This window comes from Oncorhynchus masou, chromosome 6 (genome assembly GCF_036934945.1).
Source record: "Oncorhynchus masou masou isolate Uvic2021 chromosome 6, UVic_Omas_1.1, whole genome shotgun sequence".
In the NCBI taxonomy this organism is placed as follows: domain Eukaryota; kingdom Metazoa; phylum Chordata; class Actinopteri; order Salmoniformes; family Salmonidae; genus Oncorhynchus; species Oncorhynchus masou.
The window spans coordinates 5,910,745-5,925,775 of NC_088217.1; the positions used below are offsets into that span (position 1 = coordinate 5,910,745).

A 15,031-nucleotide genomic window follows, 5' to 3' on the forward strand; every position below is an offset into this window, starting at 1 on the left:
AGGCTGTGTGAAGGCCCACTCCGTAGGCTGTGTGAAGGCCCACTCCGTAGGCTGTGTGAAGGCCCACTCCGTAGGCTGTGTGAAGGCCCACTCCGCAGGCTGTGTGAAGGCCCACTCCGCAGGCTGTGTGAAGGCCCACTCCGCAGGCTGTGTGAAGGCCCACTCCGCAGGCTGTGTGAAGGCCCACTCCGCAGGCTGTGTGAAGGCCCACTCCGCAGGCTGTGTGAAGGCCCACTCCGCAGGCTGTGTGAAGGCCCACTCCGCAGGCTGTGTGAAGGCCCACTCCGCAGGCTGTGTGAAGGCCCACTCCGCAGGCTGTAATTAACATAATGATAATGCATATTTATAGCCTCTCTCTTGCAGACTCCCTGTTTGAAAACCAAGGCAGGGCCGTCATGCCAAAACCACAGACAGGGATAGAAAGGGTACTTCTCTGTGTGTCTCTCTGGGACTACCACAGTGGTGCTGTAGTTACTAGACCCGACTACCACAGTGGTGCTGTAGTTACTAGACCCGACTACCACAGTGGTGCTGTAGTTACTAGACCTGACTACCACAGCTCGGCAGCTCTGGGATTCAAACCAGTGCCCTTCCAGTTCCCGGCCCAACCTCTGAACCGCCAGGCTCCCTGCCACAGATCAGTGTTTGTCCCATGTGTCCCAAATGGCGCTCTTTCCCCCCTACGAAGTGCACTATATGGGGAATGGAAAGCAGAAATTATTAATCACATTTCAACTTTCAGGTTTCTGAAGCTGAACCTTTGTAGATATTTTGATGTGACAAACGTGATTTGTGGGGGGGGGGTATAGAGGGTCAATGAGTGTCAACTTCGGTTGCTAACAACAACAATTGTAATGGCTTATTTGCTACGTGAGGTTTATTTGATGGAATAGAAGTTTCATAATGATTAAGTTGTTACCAGTGTACTGAGATATGCAGGACACTTGACTTCCCGCCAACTTTGAGAAGAAAAAAAAAACACTATATATCAGAGTTGTGCCTGGTCATCTCTGGTTACCACAGTCATAAAGCCTACCTATTTCTACAATGTCTCATCTTCAACTGTTATTTTAAACCTAACCCCACCGCTAACCTTTCCTTTGTGGCTGTGGTAACTAGTGTAAACAGTTGTGCCTGTTGTTCCACTCGGAGCAGCCCCCTCATTGGATATAATGGTCCCACACCATCTTGCCTCCTCCCAACTGTCATTTTTGAAGAATTGTATTTCCCTTGTGAGAGAGGCCACTACAGTGTCAGGCCAATACAATGGATCATCTGTGGTCATATTCAGGGCTTGGCGATGGCTTTCTGTACAGTCTCTTTGAAATGGAAAGCAAACCCATTCCTTTTCTTCCTCTCTGTCTCTCTTCCCACCCCCACCCCTCCTCCTTTACATGTGAGCAGTTTATCTGATTTTTTTGTTGTTTTGTTTCTATTGTCTTTAGATTTGGGACATGAGTGACGATGAGAGCATCTAAGAGGGATGACGGAACCCGAAACATCAGAGTTCTAGAATTGGAACACGGAACACATTCTACTGCGTTCCAACAAGCCGTCGCTTCTCATCTCTTCTGGTCAGAGTTCAGAACATATATAATGGGCCTTCTGAAACTGTTTTGAATTGACGTTGGGTATCATCAGAAAGGATGAAAAAATATATTTAAAATACCACTGATACAGTTCTAATAATACCATCTAATAAACATCTGAAATGTGAAGAATGTCTGTCGCATTACAACAGTGTCGCTCTCATGACAACTAATATGGTGAGACGTTCTGTCCTATTCCTTCTATGTTTCTGAAGGGGAATGTAAAGATATATTTTGAAGATAGACTGAAAAGCATTTTAAACATTTTCAGCAATCTTGAATCATTTGTTTCCCAGATAAGGTGTCCTGATACGACCCGTACCCAGCTCACTGTCTGTCAACTGATTTCACCTGTAGCATACGCTGGCTCCTTTCCTGTTGGGAACGTATACATCCACCAGATTGACCTTCTCCTGTAACATACAGTATATATATATGTAACACAGGTACGCTCTTTACTATTGCTCTTCCAGTTTCAGGGACTTTTCACACATTTATCCCCATCCAGATGATTACACTGTGTAAATATGGCTTGATGTAGACATACATACCAGTACAACATACAATAGGAACTGCTTTACAACCCCGAGGGTTAGGTATCACGGTTTGTGAGACACAGAATGATGCCACCATTCCCGTACGTTTTCCATATTCGGTCATGTCGCATCTTGTACTTTTTTTTTTGTTAACATCTTTGTCAAGCACAGATAAAAGCCATATTTGACTCTTACAGTGGATGTAAATCAAATTAAATGTTCCCTGTATGGATGTTGTCCTCTTCATTTCATCTACATTAACCACCTATATATATATATATATACACTGAGTACCAAACATTAAGAACACCTTCCGAAGTTGAATCCGTCCTGCTCCACTTTTGCCCTCAGTACAGCCTCAATTCTTCAGGACATGGGACTCTATAAGGTGTCGAAAGCGTTCCACAGGGATGCTGGCCGATGTTGACTCCAGTGCTTCCCACGGTTGTCCTTTTGGGTGGTCGACCATTCTTGATACACACGGGAAACTGTTGAGTGTGGAAAAACCCCAGCAGCGTTGCAGTTCTTGACACACTCAAACCGGTGCTCCTGGCACCTACTACCATACCCCGTTCAAAGGCACTTAAATCTGTTGTCTTGCCCATTCACCCTCTAAATTATACACAATCCATGTCTCAAGGCTTAAAAATCCTTCTTTAACCCGTCTCCTCTCCTTCATCTACACTGATTGGTGTGGATTTAACAGGTGACATCAATAAGGGATCATAGTTTTCACCTGGTCTGTCATGGAAAGAGCAGGTGTGTACATACACAAAGAAAAAAGTTTTTTAGAAATGTTGCAAATTTATTAAAAATAAAAAATATCACACAAGTATTCAGACCCTTTAGTCAGTACTTTGTTGAAGCACCCTTTGCAGTGATTACAGCCTCAAGTCTTGGGTATGAAACTACAAACTTGCCACGCCTGTATTTGGGGGGTTCATCCTATTCTTCTCTGCAGATGCTCTCAAGCTCTGTCAGGTTGGATGGGGAGCATCACTGCACAGCTATTTTCAGGTCTCTCCAGAGATATTAGATTGGGTTCTGGCTGGGGCACTCAAGGACATTGAGACTTGTCCCGAAGCCACTCCTGCATTGTCTTGTCGTTGTCCTGTTGGAAGGTGAACCTTTGCCCCAGTCTGAGGTCCTGAGTGCTCTGGAGCAGGTTTTCATTAAGGATTTCTCTGTACTTTTCTCCGTTCATCTTTGCCTATATCCTGACGAGTGTCCCAGTCTCTGAAAAACATCCCCACAGCATGATGCTACCACCGCCATGCTTCACCATAGAGATGGTGCCAGGTTTCCTCCAGACATGACGCTGGCACCACCATGCTTCACCATAGAGATGGTGCCAGGTTTCCTCCAGACATGACGCTGCCACCACCATGCTTCACCGTAGAGATGGTGCCAGGTTTCCCCCAGACGTGACGCTGCCACCACCATGCTTCACCGTAGAGATGGTGCCAGGTTTCCTCCAGACATGACGCTGCCACCACCATGCTTCACCGTAGAGATGGTGCCAGGTTTCCCCCAGACGTGACGCTTGGCATTCAGGCCAAAGAGTTCAACCTTGGTTTCATCAGACCAGAGAATGACTGTACGTTTATTTATGTGTAACTCTGTTGTTGTTTTTGTGTCGCACTGCTTTACTTTATGCTAGGCCAAGTCGCGGTTGTAAATGAGAACGGTTTCTCAACTGACCTGGTGAAATAAAGGGAAGATAAAAATCCTTTTGGAAAACTCCAAGCTGTCATGGAAGCCACTCTTGGGTAAAAGGCTTCCGTCTGGCCACTCTACCATAAAGACCTGATTGGTGGAGTGCTGCAGAGATGGTTGTCCTTCTGGAAGGTTCTCCCATCGCCACAGAGGAACTTCTGTTAGTGACCATAACATGTGGAAAAAGAAAAAGGGGTCTGAATACTTTTCCAAATGCCTTCAGAAAGGTTTCACACATTATGTTGTGTTACAGCCTGAATGTTTTCATCACTCATCAACACATCCCATAATGTCAAAGTAGAATTATGTTTTTTCACTAAAAAGATACAGGCGTCCTTCCTAACTCAGGTGCCGGAGAGGAAGGAAACTGCTCAGGGATTTCACCATGAGGCCATTGGTGACTTTAGAACAGTTACAGAGTTTAATGGCTGTGATAGGAGAAAACTGAGGATGGGCCAACCCTGTAGTTACTCCACTAACCTAAATGAGTGAAAAGGAGGAAGTCTGTACAGAATAAACATTTTCCAAAACATGCATCCTGTTTGCAACAAGGCACTAAAGTAATACTGCAACAAATGTGGCAAAAAATTTGAACTTTTTGTCCTGAATACAAAGCAGTATGTTTGTGGCAAATCTAACACAACACATCACTGAGTACCACTTGATATTATCAAGCATGGTGGAAGCTGCATCATGTTATGGGTTTACTTGTCATCAGCAAGGACTAGGGAGTTGTTTAGGATAAAAATAAACATAACAGAGCTAAATCCTAGAGGGAAACCTGGTTCAGTCTGCTTTCCAACAGACACGGGGAGATGAATTCACCTTTCAACAGGACAACAGCCTAAAACACAAGGTCAAATCTACACTGGAATTGCCAAGGCGACGTTGAATGTTCCAGAGTGGCCAAGTTACAGTTTTGACTTGAATCGGCTTGAAAATCTATGGCAAAACCTGATTATGGCTTCTAGCATTTGATCGACAACCAACTTGACAGAGCTTGAAGAACATTAAAAAGAATGTTCAATTATGTTTACAATCCAGGTGTGGAAAGCCCTTAATTAAGCCGTATTCACATTGGCAGGGTAGCCTAGTGGTTAGAGCGTTTTGGACTAGTAACCGGAAGGTTGCGAGTTCAAACCCCCGAGCTGACAAGGTACAAATCTGTCGTTCTGCCCCTGAACAGGCAGTTAACCCACTGTTCCCAGGCCATCATTGAAAATAAGAATGTGTTCTTAACTGACTTGCCTGGTTAAATAAAGGTAAAAAAAAATTAAAAAAAATGGCAGTTTGAAGTGACTCAAATCCTATTTATTTTCATATCTGATTTGAAGCTGTTCTTTTTCCGTCAGTCTCCCCTTAAGTGGTTTTCAGGCTGTTATTCGGCACATCTTGTTGCTTGCTAGCTACTCTGTTGACAGTTTGACAAGAACATGTGGTAACTAACGAGCTCGGTACTTGTTTACAAACGAACTACCATTTTGAAAGTTGAATCATCTTGTCCTTTTTTTGAGGTTTTCAAAGTGTTGTCACACTATGATTTTGAACCTTTAAAGCAACCGGGAAACGTCCATGACAGGAATTGTTGTCACCTCAGCTCGCTACATAACGTCTGAGTGATAAAGGAAGCGCCACCACCGCCGCACCACCAATCAGCCGCACCCGTCGTTACTATGACAACTAGCGTAGCCTTGACAGCAAATGACTGTTGTCTGAACACACAGATCTGATTTGGTTGTAACTTGGTTGGGACAGTCAGTAATTCCAAAACGGACGACAAAAACACAACTGATTTGAACATTTAAAGCCTTCAGTGTGAACAAGGCTTTGGAGATTTACCCAGAAAGACTCACAGCTTGTAGTCGCTGCCAAAGGGGTTTCTATTGACTCAGGGGTGTAAATACTCATGTAAATGAAATATTTCACCGTAAAAAAAAAATCTATATTTAATACATTTTGAATTCAGGCTGTAACGCAAAATGTGTAAAAGTGAAGGGTGTGAGTACTTTCTGAAGGCTCTGTACTTATAATACATACAGTGTCTTGCAAAAGTATTCGGCCCCCTTGAACTTTGCGACCTTTTGCCACATTTCAGGCTTCAAACATAAAGATATGAAACTGTATTTTTTTGTGAAGAATCAACAACAAGTGGGACACAATCATGAAGTGGAACGACATTTATTGGATATTTCAAACCTTTTTAACAAATCAAAAACTGAAAAATTGGGCGTGCAAAATTCGGGAGTCGGGTGGCCGTGGCTCGCTCTCTAAAGCAGGCGGTTAGTCATCGAGGCATTCCGTTACCGTTTGATTGAACGTTAGTTCACTGATTTGGCCCATTCTAAGTGACTTGAGTGTGGTATGATCGTTGGTCCCAGGCCCACCGGAGACAGTATCTCACAAACGAACCAATAACGGAACAGTACAACAGTCCTGTGCAGAACGGCATCATGGAACTCACAACTCGTCGATATCCCGGTTACTGATTGGCTATTGCAGCAGATGACCACACCAGGGTTCCACTCCTATCAGGTAAGAACAGGAAGCAGCGGCTCCAGTGGGCAACGCCATCACCAAAACTGGACAATTGAGGAGTGGAAAAACATCGCCTGGACCGACGAATCCCGCTTCTTGTGCATCATGCTGACGGCAGAGTAACGGACCAATTGTCTGTTCTGGAGGCAAAAGGGGGGTCTGACCCCGGTACTAGATAGGTGTACCTAATAAACTGGCCGGTGAGTGTATATCTCAAATCACCAAAAAAATAAAATACATCTGTAGCCAATTGTCATACTTATGTAAATGTAAAGATACTTTAATAGAAAATGACTCAAGTAAAAGTGGAAGTCACCCAGTAAAATACTAGAGTTCAAACGTATTCAGTTTGAAATCTTATGTAAAAGTATAAATCACTTCAAATTCAAATTCCTTATATTAAGCAAACCAGACATTTTATTTAACTGATAGCCAAGGGCACACTCCAACACAGTCCTCATTTACAAACAACGTGTGTGTTTAGTGAGTCCACCAGATCACAGGCAGTAGGGGGATGCCCAGGGATATTCTCTTGATAAGTGCATCGATTTTTAAAATGTCCTGTCCTGCTAAGCATTCAAAATGTAACGAGTACTTTTGGGTGTCAGAGGAAATGTATGGAGTAAAAAGTACATTATTTTCTTCAGGAATGTAGTGAAGTAAAACAGTTGTCAAAAATATAAGTAGTTAAGTAGATTTTGGGGGTATCTGTACTTTACTTAAGTAGTATTATAAAGTATTTATACTTAAGTACTTCACAACTGTTTATATATATATATATATATAAAACAGTTGTGAAGTACTTAAGTGTATATATATATATATTATAACCAAATAGCATAAGTGATCAGACCGAGACACAACTTGAGGTTTAAGAGCAGTTTATTGTTCATCAATACTACTTAAGTACAAAAAAAGGTGGCCTGCCAAAACCTTTTTAGTTGGAGGAACAAAGCCACAAAATGAAGGTTTTAACACAGATTTACTAACAGCATGGACAGTAGAATACAGAACACTACAATGTTGGTGCAGATTCCAAGTGAAGGAACTGGAATATTTAGTGTCTCATTGGTTGCACCCGAAATGGTACCTAATTCCCTATGTATCTGCTGTTGACTAGTACAATATACATTTTGGATGCATATCATTGATGCGGAAGCACACAGCCAGTCTTCCTGGGATCTTCCATTAAATAACGTAGCTAATACAGTAGCATCTTTATCCCAAATTGGTTGGATGACCATCTGGCTATTTTATACACCTGGTATTTCTCGATCACAAAAAGAAGTCAAACAAACTATATATTTTTGTTCAAGAGGCAAATGGTTGAAATAAAAGAGGATTGGTTACAAATGACACAATTCCTTATATAGGGAATCCGGTGATTGTTGGGACATAACCGTTATGTCTTTGTAGACCGTCTGATGAGTAGCCTTTATGCTACATTATAACTGCCAAAATACACAAGTGGCTATCATCAAAATACACAAGTGGCTATCATCAAAATACACAAGTGGCTATCATCAATGCAGTGTTTTCATATAATAAATGGTGTTCCTGCACTTTAACCTTTAAAAAATATTTTAAAAAAACATCTAAAAAAAAAAAAAAAAAAAAAAAAAACTTTTTTTTACACCAAAAACAAAAAGTTATAAAAATGCATGATTGGACAAAAAGAAAGAAAGGGAAATTAAATAGCTACATGTCATTAACAAATTCATTGATCCTCCAAAAATACCTATGATTATCTTCTCTGTACATTTCGTTACGCACAGCGTAATGATGGTCTTATAGTTACCTATATAAAAAAAAAAAGAGTTTGTCATGAAGTGATTTTCCTACAGCCGTGTAGGGAATTGTGTTGCCCGAAGCAGAACAAGTCAGAGACTCCAAAGTTCTGTTAACTTTCCCAAAAACGCCCAGATTTTGCTTTTCCTGATCCTGGGAATCCTTCCAACCGGGATTTGTTTTTTTTTTAGAAAACCTGGGAATTTTTAGGAAAAAGGTATTAGAAATTAGCAACCCTACTACTACCTAGTGACGGTAATGAAATGTGTTTTAGGATAAATGACTTCAGGACACTAGTGTCCCCTTCCCTCTGTGTTCATGCATTAAAAATGACAGTTCATTTCACCACAATGGCCTAAATAAAACATTTTCTCGTGACATTTACAGAAAGTACAGACCAATCATTCATCTGTTATGAACTACTATAGATTAGAAGAGTTTCTTTACATCTAAACTCATTAAACATTAAAAGTCAATAACAACAACAATAACAACAGCTGACTGGCAGCTGGATCCCGGCTCTCAGAGAATATGTTTTCAGCTCCATCCCAAATGGTTCCCTATTCCCTACATAGTGCACTACTTTTGGACAGACACGTTTGAGAAAAGCACCAAAAGAGTATATTGTCAAAAGAGTCCGTTCCCATGTAAGCCCGCCTGGCCTTGGCTCTCATTTCTGCTCGTCTTCCTCTGAGGAGATGAAGGGCTGGTCAAACGTAGGGCACTGCCTAGGAAATGGGGTAGCATTTAGGAAGTGTAGCTTTAGTCAATGTAAATATGCTAAATGTCCAAAAGGATATGAGTTGGGGTGATGGAATGTAAGGACACGTATGAAGGGTTTTAAAGCGTTAAGATGGATAGTGCTTCATAAACCCTTAGAGCTTTATCATGTTCTAGCACCTCATAGGTTATCAATCACCACTAGGGTTGTACATTTCCAGTGACTTTTTCCCCCAGAAATTCTAGTTGGTTGGAGGATCTCTGAATTTTCCAGAATCTTCCAACTGGAATTTCCGGGAAATCTGGGAATTTTGGAACCATTTCTGGAATTTCACAACCTTAATCACCACCTTTCCGTTAATAAGTTAGTAGCTATACTGAGAAGAATGAACCTCCTGTACTAGGTTTCCTACAGGAAGGAATGTCTGCTGTCTCGATACAGGAAGTAAAGGAGTTATTAAAACAAGTCAGTTTCACAACCCGCCGCAGCCTACCTACCACTAACTACCGCTACCTACCGCTAATTACAGCTACCTACAGCTACCTACCGCTACCTAACACTAATTACAGCTACCTACAGCTACCTACCGCTATCTAACGCTAATTACAGCTACCTACCGCTATCTACCGCTAATTACAGCTACCTACCGCTAATTACAGCTACCTACCGCTAATTACAGCTACCTACCGCTAATTACAGCTACCTACCGCTAATTACAGCTACCTACCGCTAATTACAGCTACCTACCGCTAATTACAGCTACCTACAGCTACCTACCGCTATCTACCGCTAATTACAGCTTCCTACCGCTAATTACAGCTACCTACCGCTACCTACCGCTATCTACCACTACACAACACAGTTGTTCATCAGAGAAGAAGAAACAACATCGAAAATACTAAATGAAAGAAACCTTCTCAACAGAATCCTGATCAGCGTGTGGTTGAGTCTGGGTCCATCTCTCTGGCTGGTTGTTTCATTCCTTTCTCTTATTCAGTCATGAAAAAACACACAAAAACGCTGTCGCATCCTGTACCAGGGATTATTAATAACGTTGTAGCGACGTCACGTTAACGTTGTAGCGACGTCACGTTAACGTTGTAGCGACGTCACGTTAACGTTGTAGCGACGTCACGTTAACGTTGTAGCGACGTCACGTTAACGTTGTAGCGACGTCACGTTAACGTTGTAGCGACGTCACGTTAACGTTGTAGAGACGTCACGTTAACGTTGTAGAGACGTCACGTTAACGTTGTAGCGACGTCACGTTAACGTTGCAGCGACGTCACGTTAACGTTGTAGCGACGTCACGTTAACGTTGCAGCGACGTCACGTTAACGTTGTAGCGACGTCACGTTAACGTTGCAGCGACGTCACGTTAACGTTGCAGCGACGTCACGTTAACGTTGCAGCGACGTCACGTTAACGTTGCAGCGACGTCACGTTAACGTTGCAGCGACGTCACGTTAACGTTGCAGAGACGTCACGTTAACGTTGCAGATTATACTCCCAACTGATCAGATAGAGCAGTATAGCAGGCTAGCTGGCTGCTCCCAGAGAGAATATGACTGAAGATACCTAAATAATAACATGGAGTACAACTGTACCCGCAGTAAGTGAAACATACGATTATTACTGAACACAAATACTAGAAGAAAGTCTAGTATTAAGATTGAAATGTCTAATTAACATGAATAGATACCAGCTATTTAAAAACATACATGTCTTATTCTGTACGGTTATTTGTTCTAACCTTCAAACCATAGAGCCCAAATCTACCTACCAACTACACTGTAGAGAGAGAGAGAGAGAGGAGCTCTATTCGAAACCATAGAGCCCAAATCTACCTACCAACTACACTGCAGAGAGAGAGAGGAGCTCTATTCTAAACCATAGAGCCCAAATCTACCTACCAACTACACTGCAGAGAGAGAGAGAGAGAGGAGCTCTATTCGAAACCATAGAGCCCAAATCTACCTACCAACCACACTGTAGAGAGAGGAGCTCTATTCTAAACCAGAGAGCCCAAATCTACCTACCAACCACACTGTAGAGAGAGGAGCTCTATTCTAAACCAGAGAGCCCAAATCTACCTACCAACCACACTGTAGAGAGAGGAGCTCTATTCTAAACCAGAGAGCCCAAATCTACCTACCAACCACACTGTAGAGAGAGGAGCTCTATTCTAAACCAGAGAGCCCAAATCTACCTACCAACCACACTGTAGAGAGAGGAGCTCTATTCTAAACCAGAGAGCCCAAATCTACCTACCAACCACACTGTAGAGAGAGAGGAGCTCTATTCTAAACCATAGAGCCCAAATCTACCTACCAACCACACTGTAGAGAGAGAGAGAGGAGCTCTATTCTAAACCATAGAGCCCAAATCTACCTACCAAACACACTGTAGAGAGAGAGGAGCTCTATTCTAAACCATAGAGCCCAAATCTACCTACCAACCACACTGTAGAGAGACAGAGAGAGGAGCTCTATTCTAAACCATAGAGCCCAAATAACCTACCAACCACACTGTAGAGAGAGAAAGAGGAGCTCTATTCTAAACCATAGAGGCCAAATCTACCTACCAACCACACTGTAGAGAGAGAGGAGCTCTATTCTAAACCATAGAGCCCAAATCTACCTACCAACCACACTGTAGAGAAAGAGAGAGAGAGGAGCTCTATTCTAAACCATAGAGCCCAAATCTACCTACCAACCACACTGTAGAGAGAGAGAGAGAGAGAGGAGCTCTATTCTAAACCATAGAGCCCAAATCTACCTACCAACCACACTGTAGAGAGAGAGAGAGAGAGGAGCTCTATTCTAAACCATAGAGCCCAAATCTACCTACCAACCACACTGTAGAGAGAGAGAGAGAGAGGAGCTCTATTCTAAACCATAGAGCCCAAATAACCTACCAACCACACTGTAGAGAGAGAAAGAGGAGCTCTATTCTAAACCATAGAGGCCAAATCTACCTACCAACCACACTGTAGAGAGAGAGGAGCTCTATTCTAAACCATAGAGCCCAAATCTACCTACCAACCACACTGTAGAGAAAGAGAGAGAGGAGCTCTATTCTAAACCATAGAGCCCAAATCTACCTACCAACCACACTGTAGAGAGAGAGAGAGAGGAGCTCTATTCTAAACCATAGAGCCCAAATCTACCTACCAACCACACTGTAGAGAGAGAGAGAGAGAGAGGAGCTCTATTCTAAACCATAGAGCCCAAATCTACCTACCAACCACACTGTAGAGAGAGAGAGAGAGAGGAGCTCTATTCTAAACCATAGAGCCCAAATCTACCTACCAACCATACTGTAGAGAGAGAGAGAAGCTCTATTCTAAACCATAGAGCCCAAATCTACCTACCAACCACACTGTAGAGAGAGAGAAGCTCTATTCTAAACCATAGAGCCCAAATCTACCTACCAATCACACTGCAGAGAGAGAGAGAGAGAGAGAGTGGAGCTCTATTCTAAACCATAGAGCCCAAATCTACCTACCAACCACACTGCAGAGAGAGAGAGAGAGAGAGAGAGCTCTCTCATTGGTTGCATCCGAAATGGTACCTAATTCAACAAATGCCTCATGAGAAATAGAAAATAAAAAAGAACAGACCAGTTGTTAGAATAGAGAAAGATGCTCCACCATCTCTCATCTCCGCCCCAGAAAGAAAAGGCTGTTTTGACCACATGATGCAACGACACAGAACCGAATCTCTACACTTATAAAAGTATTGTTATAGCGTATGTTATCAGCATGTAGAGTGTAGCGTCTCCATCGTGAGGTTGATATGCAACCCCAGGTCCCTCAACATTAGTGCAAATCAGTCGGCCTTGTCTTTTCAAGTACACATGTAACTGACATACAAGACAACTGGAGAAAAGGGGGGAGAGAGGAGGTGAGAAGAGGAGATGAGAGGAGAGAAGAGGAGTGGAGGGAAGAGAAGAGGAGGGTAGAGGAGAGAGAGGAGATGGGAGGAGAGGAGAGGAGATGGGAGGAGAGGAGGGTAGAGAAGAGAGAGGAGAGGAGGAGAGAAGATGGGAGGAGGGTAGAGGAGAGGGGAGAGAAGAGGGTAGAGGAGAGAAGATGGGAGGAGAGGAGTGGAGGAGGGTAGAGGAGAGAAGAGGAGATGGGAGGAGAGAGGAGAGGATAGGCAGAGGGTAGAGGAGAGAAGAGGAGATGGGAGGAGAGGATAGGAGGAGGGTAGAGGAGAGAAGAGGAGATGGGAGGAGAGGAGGGGGGAGGGTAGAGGAGAAAAGAGGAGATGGGAGGGGAGAGGATAGGAGGAGGGTAGAGGAGATGGGAGGAGAGATGAAGAGGAGGGGTAGAGGAGAGAAGATGGGAGAGGGGAGAAGAGGAGGAGGGTAGAGGAGAGAGGAGAAGATGGGAGGAGAGGAGAGGAGAGAAGAGGAGATGGGAGGACAGGGGAGGAGGGTAGATGACGGGAGACGATACTTTACAGTGGAGTGCCAGAGAGATGGAAAGGGAAATGCATCAGATGGATGAAATAAAATAATGGCTTTTTCTTTTGTTATGGGGTGACAGATTTGCATTCCGAGTTCTCTTTGGTAACGAAGGCATGTGGTTGGTTGAGCTGCTTCTCCATATAGAATCCATAGGATAGAAACAAACGCTTTTCTTGTCAACGTTTTTTGGGCATCCAATAACACAAACCTACTTCAACAAAATAATACAATCCAACTAAATGCCAAAAAGGAAACGCCCCTCTATCCTCTATGTACATGGCTATATAGCTAGCTATTAAAATACACAGCTCTCTGTGGGGCCAAAATCATTCAGGGTAGTCATACCAGGGACCAAGGCCAACCCCCTATCCCAGCTACAGAGCTACTGTAGGATGCAGGGTTTTACTCCAGCCCTGTTATAAAGCAGGGTCGTATGCATTTGTGCACATTATAGCTAATTAACAACAGAAAAGGAAGTGAATACGACCCTGATCTAAAATTAGTTGCTCCAGGTGTGTTAGATGGCGTTAGTGTAGGGCTGGAGCAAAACAAACAATACCCTCCCAGTAGCGGGTCAACCAGCCCTGTGGTAACAGTGAACAGGGCGGGTTATAGCTGGCTCTGATTGGCCTACTCTAGCTCCTCCCTTCAGGACACAACCGAAGGGGAGTGGTTGTGGTTGACCATGTGACTGTTGGGGGAGGAGTCAGGGGAGGAGGAGGAGCTTCCTTTGGCTTTGATCTGCAGCCAGGTCTCTCCTAAGGCCTTGGTGAAATGGTCGTCCACAGAGCCGGTGATGGACACAGAGTTAGTGACGGGTTCCGGCTGCTTGTAGTTCCTCCCCAGGCTGCGACGGAAATGCTCCTCGATCACTGGGTCAACACACACCGTATTGGCTGGAGAGAGAAGAGGAGAGGACATTTCACTTTTGTGCGAGGAGAGAGGAGGAAGAAGCAAACGACACAGACGCCAGTTCATTAAATCTACTACAGCTACAGGACTATACATGTATTGACCCGGCAGGCAGAACATGGTAAACCAGCCTACTGTCAGAGAGACCTGGTTCATAACGGCTGGCCGTGGAACAGTCCAATCTGGTGTTTTTTTCCCTGGACAAACGGATAGAACACTAAGACTTAAATAGAGGTCTCATCTTTGGATCTGTGTCATTATGGCATATTGACAGCCAAGGTAGCTTCATTGAGACGATATCCATTTTAAAAGTAGTCAATTTCCTTCTTCCTTTGTGTTTGAAAAAAAAAAGCATAAAAGCTTTACATTGGTGATTTAATGCCACCCGCTGTGCTGGAATCCTGAACTAACTCTTGTGGCCACTAGATGGCGGTGATATAGCTTATAGCCGTTGCCATAGGCAACCCACTTTGAAGAAGACTCTGCTCTCTGATCCTTGGCCGATCGCTCCCAACACATTTGAATCCCCACCCAGTTGACTACTTTAAAATGGTGGAAGCCCTCGATGGTAATGTCCATGCTAAAACCGGTTATATCTATGACGAGTCCTTTAATTCAAATCAGTTTGTATGTCACATGCGCCGAAAACAACAGGTGGAAAGTTACCGTGAAAAGTTTCCTCACAAGCCCTTAACCAACAACGCAGTTCAAGAAATATTTTCTAACTAAACAAGTGAAAAAAATGTAATTAAAAGTAACAA

General features: G+C 43.4%; 2 protein-coding genes across 6 annotated transcripts in view; one reads left to right on the top strand and one right to left on the bottom strand.

The window, feature by feature from the left end:
- The window catches only part of atg7 (ATG7 autophagy related 7 homolog (S. cerevisiae)), a 126,775-nt gene extending 124,418 nt beyond the window's left edge, over positions 1 to 2,357 (top strand). For both annotated transcript variants that reach the window (XM_064967453.1, XM_064967454.1), the window contains exon 19: positions 1,446 to 2,357. In XM_064967453.1, coding sequence (XP_064823525.1) covers positions 1,446 to 1,478 — 33 coding nt within the window. In that variant the 3' untranslated portion in view covers positions 1,479 to 2,357. The remainder of the gene's footprint in view (positions 1 to 1,445) is intronic.
- Positions 2,358 to 7,240: 4,883 nt separating this feature from the next.
- The window catches only part of vgll4b (vestigial-like family member 4b), a 111,826-nt gene continuing 104,035 nt past the window's right edge, over positions 7,241 to 15,031 (bottom strand). For all 4 annotated transcript variants that reach the window (XM_064967464.1, XM_064967466.1, XM_064967465.1 and 1 more), the window contains one exon: positions 7,241 to 14,254. In XM_064967464.1, the coding sequence (XP_064823536.1) occupies positions 14,007 to 14,254 (248 nt within the window). In that variant the 3' untranslated portion in view covers positions 7,241 to 14,006. The remainder of the gene's footprint in view (positions 14,255 to 15,031) is intronic.